The sequence below is a fragment of the Cyprinus carpio genome, unplaced genomic scaffold (assembly GCF_018340385.1).
Source record: "Cyprinus carpio isolate SPL01 unplaced genomic scaffold, ASM1834038v1 S000006590, whole genome shotgun sequence".
NCBI classification, from domain to species: domain Eukaryota; kingdom Metazoa; phylum Chordata; class Actinopteri; order Cypriniformes; family Cyprinidae; genus Cyprinus; species Cyprinus carpio.
This window is the reverse complement of record NW_024879241.1, coordinates 358499-365321: the sequence shown is the minus strand read 5'-3', so window position 1 is coordinate 365321 and position 6823 is coordinate 358499. Positions and strand designations below refer to the sequence as shown.

The 6823-nt window shown below is 35.2% G+C and overlaps 1 protein-coding gene and 1 long non-coding RNA gene across 2 annotated transcripts; both read left to right on the top strand.

The window, feature by feature from the left end:
• The first annotated feature begins 3196 nt into the window (after positions 1 to 3196).
• On the top strand, positions 3197 to 4273 carry LOC122144109. The gene is made up of 3 exons (XR_006159536.1): positions 3197 to 3310; positions 3775 to 3864; positions 4262 to 4273. It is a non-coding gene; the product is annotated as an uncharacterized LOC122144109 (long non-coding RNA).
• Positions 4274 to 4867: 594 nt separating this feature from the next.
• LOC109075398 (ladderlectin-like) lies at positions 4868 to 6495 on the top strand. Its single transcript, XM_042754757.1, has 5 exons — positions 4868 to 4876; positions 5081 to 5167; positions 5263 to 5397; positions 5700 to 5811; positions 6051 to 6495. The coding sequence occupies exons 1-5, from the start codon at positions 4868 to 4870 to the stop codon at positions 6164 to 6166; spliced, it is 459 nt and encodes a 152-aa protein (XP_042610691.1). The 3' UTR covers positions 6167 to 6495.
• Positions 6496 to 6823: the final 328 nt, after the last annotated feature.

Below are 6823 nucleotides of genomic sequence, written 5' to 3'. Positions count from 1 at the left end.
TTTAACGAATATGCTATTTACATTAAGTGGCAAATAGCTATAGACTTCCATTTACACTGTTAAAATAGCAAGATTTTTTTGCTATTTATACTGCTAATTTCAAATAGTGGCAATTATCTGCACCTAAGTATTGTAGTACATTATAAAACAGTATGCAATAATGACGTATTGAGTGTAAATGATCATTTTAATTAAAAATTTTAAATGGATGCCACCTTATTGGCACAATAAAGCCCTCCCTACGCCTACCTTAACCCTACCCAATATTTATTTTCAACTTTTTATTTCCTTCATTCTTATTGAAAATAAATGCCTTTCCAATACGATATGAGATTTGAAAAAAAGTTTGGCAAAAGGCTGATTCGAACTTGGGTCGATCGCGTCAAAAAGCACACACTTTATCCTCTACTCCACTGAAACTGAGCATCATCTTGTACTGTTGACTATCCCAATCACACGTTAGTGGGAGGATAGTGTAAATAGCCTCTGCCAATAAAGCGGGCTAATTGCACATAGTGTAAATAGACACTGATTCTTTTAACATTATATTAAATGTTGCAACGACTGACATGAGGCTTATACATGTATTTGTTTGTAAATAAAGGCTAACACAATTTGATCCACAGCACACACATCTAAATATTACGATATAAAACAGAGTTCTCTCTGCATAGCCTTACACATGCTCCAGCTACATTTTTATTTCCATACTTTTGAATTACTTCTGTATAAAACAGCATAAACTCACCCAAAAGACGTGGGGACCTTTATTATACAACTCTTAGAACAAAATTTTGAAAAAGCCATATAACATCAACTCTGCAATGGATATTAAAATCCAAAATATAGTGGAAACACTATTAATTTAGCACAGTGAACAAGATCAGCAGTTTAAGACATTAACTTGTAAGCACAAAACACAAGATACTTCTCTTTTTAATAAGGCTTTATTGGATAAATAAGACATATAAACTAATCTAACACACGCATTCACACATTCATATAAGTTGCAGGAAGAGAGAAAGTTAGGAAAGGATGAGTTTAAGAGAATGAAAATATGAAATCCCAAGTTTATAGCAATACATGAAATTACATAGACATGAACAACCATCAGTCACTTAATTAACTCTCGCATTGAGTTCCTCAATGAGGTTAAACTTTATATTAAATGCACCACTTCAGCTCAGAATCTGGAGGCAAGTCACTTGCATTGCCTGTGTAAAGGGGGTTACTTTGTCAAAAAGGGGGTTTCCCGAGGTTGCTGATTGGCTGGAAGCTCAGTAGTCGTTGAAGTGACATCTTGGGAAGCCCGTGGTTGGGCGTTGGCTGACGATGCAGAGTTGTGGGCTGGTTGTAGTTTTAGGCAGGCAGTCGAGGTCAGACTCGGAGACATGAAACTCTTAACGGATAAGTAAAGAAACTAAAGTAAAAGAACAGAAGTAAAGTTTGACGAGACTAGGTGGTGTTTCTTTTCATCGTGGCTAAGTAGCAGCAGGCGTGCAGGCCGAAGCACACTGGAACAGCGCTCAAAGAACGCAAAAGGTGATGACAAAAAGCATGACTACAAGCCATGACCAAAAAGCTAAAGAGCTAAAAGGCAAAAGGCAGGCATGACTATCATGTGATGGTCATGCTATGCATCTCTTTGACCATCAATCTTGATTACTTGCCCCAAAATTAACAATCTTCTTTCCGAATTGGAATTGTCAGTAATTGTTCTTTTGTTCTAATGTTGAAAGCTGTTAAAGCTGCTAGTTAGTGGACTTGCTTGTGACTTGTGGGGTTAGGAATTGATTAACAACATCCTGTTGCCTTTCTGTGGAATTCGGCTCCTCATGTTTCAACCATGCTCCCGATCAAATCTTTAATTTGTCTGGTTCGGGTCTGATATGCTGCAGTAGGGTAAATGTATACTGGGATTGAAGCGATGTGGCTTGGTAAACCTTGAAATACCACAACAAAGTTGTGTTGAAAGCTGTTCAAGCTGCTAGTTAGTGGACTTGCTTCCGACTCGTGTCGCTAGGATTTGGTTCACAACATCCTGTGTCTTGAGCCTTTCTGTGGAATTTGGCTCATGTTTCAACCATGCTCCTAATCAAATCTTTAATTTGTCTGGTTCGCTCTGAAACCCTACACTAGGATTGGTTAAATAAACTGTTTAAGGTGGGGCTCAACAAAGGTGTATTGGCATGCACAGTTTAGATTATCTATAAAGGAATTTCGACTACTCAAATTGTTAATTCCAGATATCTAAAATGCAATTTACTCCTAGTCACAAAGCTAAATGCAGATAATCTCCAAATATACAGTAGTGTTTTCTTCCTAGTCAAAAATCTGATTGGGATATCCATGATTAAATTGCATATATCTTTAAATTGGTTTTTGACTAGTCATAATTCCAATTCAGGATATCTACTACTGTAATTTAACTAGTCATAAATTAATTGCAGATATCTACAAATGTATTGAGGATATCTTTAATTTTTTTTAAAGATATCTTAAATTGTCTTTAGACTAGTCAAATCATATTTAAAGAATGTCTTGAAATGGGATTACGACTAGTCAAAACTCATTTAAAGATATCTGAAAATATTTTTCAATGGAAGTCAATGGAAGATTATGACTATTCATAATAGCATTGTAGATGTCTGGAATGTGTATTATGACTAGTCAAAATGACATTGGAATTAAGATAATCTACAATGCGATTATGACTATTCATAATATGCATTGAAGATATCTACAGTTATGACGAGTCATAATTGCAATATCTGATATCTGGAATTACAATTGTGACTATCCGCATTATATTCATGGAAAGTCAATACAAAGTTTTTAAATGTTAAAACGGCTTGTCATAGTACGTGCTCATACGGTAATTTTCCTTCTGCTCACGTGCGTTCACACACAGCAGAATTCCGGATGTTTATTTTTAATGTTTTTTCTTTTCTTTAAATTGATTTGATGGATTTAATTTTATTTTTTTTTTGATAATGTTCTGTTATAATCTCTTTATGCCAATGTACCAGTAATTTCCCCAAAAAAGTCTGTATGTGTGAAAGGGGCAGTTATAAAATAAGTAAATGTTTGTGTTGACTTTAGGTTATGTAACATGTGGTGCTGAAATCTCATTTCTCATCATAACTCTCCTGCTTTGTGGGTTTTGGAGACAGGAACCAATCAGACAGCAGTCTCCTTGGTGTTTGAACTAAATAAAAAGAGGGGAATCATAATCAGGTTTTGAAGAGTCAAGCATTTGTTGTTCTGCAGAGAGCTACAGAGTACTTGGACGTGTCTAACTTCATAGAGGGTGAGGTTTTTCAGCAGTTCAAAACTTTACACTTTACTGTTTCATAAAAGTATGGCTTGAGTCAATGGATCATTTAGAATGCTTATATATATTGTACTTGTTTATATATATATATATATATATATATATATATATATATATATATAAATAATGCTTTTTTTTCTTTTTAATTTTTATATATAAAAAAACAAAAAAAAAACATCAGTGGATATTTTGGAGAAACCAGCTAAATGATCCACCTACGTGTGCTGATTGCAAGGTGAATATACTTCTTTACATCTGCATCTGACTTGCAGTCCTAATTAGCCCAAGCTTCATTCTATGACCTCTCCATAGTGATGCACAGGGCTCTTGTACAGCTGGCAATATTGGAATGTGGACAGTGAGAACAGGTTTAATAATGAATTAAAAACGTATATGTGCATATATGTGTTTTATTCTGTTCTGTCTTCATGTTTTGTCAGGTGTGCAGTAGTACTGGTTGATTTCAGGAACAATGGCAGTCTGGCCTCTTTGTCTGTCTTTCTTTCTGCTCTTTGCTCTGGATGCTTCAGGTAATTGTTGTGAAGTGTATGTGGCCCAGTTTTCTATCTATGCAGTTTAGCTCAAATCCCACTGACTGCTAGCTTGGACTTGGACATAATTGTTAATCTGGAATATTATAATTTTTAATATATACATAAATATATTCTTTTTCTTTTATTATTTCAGAGGCAACACTTCTTACTGGCACAAGCGGTGGTGAGATATTTTAGTGTGTTACATTTGTTCTGCTCTTTGCTCTGGAGGGCTTCAGGTAATTGTTGTGAAGTGTGTGTGGCCCAGTTTTCTGTCTATGCAGTTTAGCTCAAATCCCACTGACTGTTAGTTTGGACTTAGACATAAAATTGTAATCTGATTATTTACATTTTTTATATATACATATATTTTGTTTTCTTTGATTTATTTCAGAGGCAGAACCTCCTGAAGACACAAAGTGATGGTGAGCTATTTTAGTGTTACATTGGTTCTGTCTAGTTGTGTAGTGGACAAAAGCAGGGTCGTCGCTGGTGGGGTGAAAGGTGGTGATGATTCTAGGGGCCCACGGCTGTGGACAGCGCACAAACACTGAACTGAGCTCTTCATCTGCACCTGAGTGAACAAAAACATAAACATACAAACACAAAAAGAGGTGAAAAGCTTAATTCAGCACCTGTGCGCTGTGTTCTGTGCACACAGAGAGCCACGTCTCAGCCCTTCAACACGAAATTGAGTTTTCAATTTGAGACTTCTTGCTCTTGAACGGACAAATGCATAAAATATTGTTGTACCCGTTTTGGCGGTCAGTTATCTCTTAAGTGAATGGAAACAGTTGAGAAAGAAATCGGATGCATTGTCTCTTAAAGTGACTGTGCCTAATTTACCAGCTGCTGTGATGTCTTTATGTTAATCCAAGAAATCTAATGAGAGAAAATCACTCACTGCCCTTCACTAAATTACTTTGTCCTTTTAACAAGAATTCAACTCTTTTTAATTTATACAGTGAAGACTGTGCAATGCTATTTTATATTTGATTATATGGTCTCTGTATCTGGACAATTACAAACTTAAACATTTTTTTAACTTGTATCTTTGTTCTGTTTATTTCTTTGTGCTATTTACACAATTTTAAACAGGGACCTTTACCCTGCTCGGATCCGGTGTGTATACATACAATATCAATCTGATCTCAGCTTAATGAAAATACTAAAGGTTTAAGGCAGCAATAATACTCACCTATCTTTCTTACAGAAACCTGTGAGTGGAAGTGGATGGTCTGCATATAATGGTAGATGCTTCCGCTTTTTCAACTTTCTGCATTCCTGGATTGATGCAGAGGTATGAGATGCCATCTTATCACAGGGATTCTTTCATTTCTAAGTCTTGAAATTTTCAGTTAGTTAACAATAGGTTTTATGTCCTATTCTCTTTAGAAACAGTGTTTGGGCTATGATGGGAACCTGGCCTCTGTACACAGTTATGAGGAGTACACCTTCATACAGGACCTGATTAAATCTCACACTCAAGCTTCAACTGAGGCCTGGTTAGGAGGCTATGACGCTGTTAAAGTATGTTTATTTTAATAAATTATTTTATTTTAGTTTTTTTTTTATTAAATTTTTTAGGTTTTATAACAAATTACATTTGTTTAGTCTCTTTGTCAATGGCCATTCTTTTTCTTTTGTGTATTTTACTTGTTTTCGAGATATGTCATAGTATTAAGTACACAACACAAACATGTTTTAGATGCATAAGCATTATGTACTTGTGATCCAAATGGTTCGTGTGAACATGTTTTTTATATTTATGAATATTAAATAATGCCATGAAGGTGTGTGATGGAGTGTCCTTTATGGTGTTCTGTTCACAGGAGGGAACATGGCTCTGGAGTGATGGGTCAAAACTGAACCTAGAGATATGGGCTCCTGGAGAACCTAACAATTACAACAGAAATGAGAACTGTATTGTGATGAACTATCAATGTGAGTGTTTTAAATGCTTATGAAATATGACCATTTTTGTCAGTTTTCATGCGGTCTTGTAAAACCGTACTAGGCTCAATTTAAATAACCAGCTGAATGTAGAACTGCATTTTAACTTCACCTAATGTTTATGAAATGCTAATGGAATAGAATTGGCTGTATTACCTTAACAATCATTACATTTTATCAGAATACTTATAATGTTACAATAATTAATTTTTTTTCCCTTCCTGCTATAGCCTTGAGCAACTGGAATGACTACTCCTGTGATGTGGAAAAGCCTTTTGTGTGTGTGAAGAAATGGAGAAATTTAACTTTACATCATTTGCTTATTGATGGAGATTCTCCGCAGTGAATGGGTGCCATCAGAATGAGAGCTCAAACAGCTGATCATGAAGACATCACAATAATCCACACGACTCCAGTCCATCATTTAATGTCTTGTGAAGTGAAAGGCTGCAAGTTTGTAATCAATTTTTCATTCTTTGGTCAACTGCTCCTTTAACTAATTCTCTCTGATTACTTTACTAATAGCAAGTAGAACTCCATAAATATCAAGCAGTGCATTTAATTGTTTCTGTGGGGTTCTGTCTCATTCCACGTATCAGATGTGCATTTTCTGAATGGAATTCCTGAAGATTTTCGGTAAACTTTGGATCTGCGTAAATAAAATTCAGCATCAGAGCTGCTTTGCTTTTGTCATGTCATGTCATTGTGTTATTATAGGAAATAAATAGAAACATTTGCTAATCGAGTTGTTATAAAACAAACTGTAAAATAATTAAATGAGGACTGTGCCAAAGAAAGATGGCTTTTGTCAAAATGTCTATTTCATGAAATTACAAAGCTTATATAAAACAGCAGCAATACAAATACAAAATTATTTTTAGAGTAACCTGTGATGGTGATTGGTCCACATTAAGGAGATGCTTTCATTCTTTAACACCCAAAAACTGGACTGGTATGAGATGGCAGCTTCGAATGTTGTTTCCTTCATCTTGAGGAATTTCTC

Bases quoted from the DNA above. Each gene is read 5' to 3' on its own strand.
- LOC109075398 (XM_042754757.1), top strand. The intron at 5,398-5,699 runs GTATGTTTATTT...TTCTGTTCACAG, and splicing joins GAGGCTATGACGCTGTTAAA to GAGGGAACATGGCTCTGGAG. The intron at 5,812-6,050 runs GTGAGTGTTTTA...TTCCTGCTATAG, and splicing joins TATTGTGATGAACTATCAAT to CCTTGAGCAACTGGAATGAC.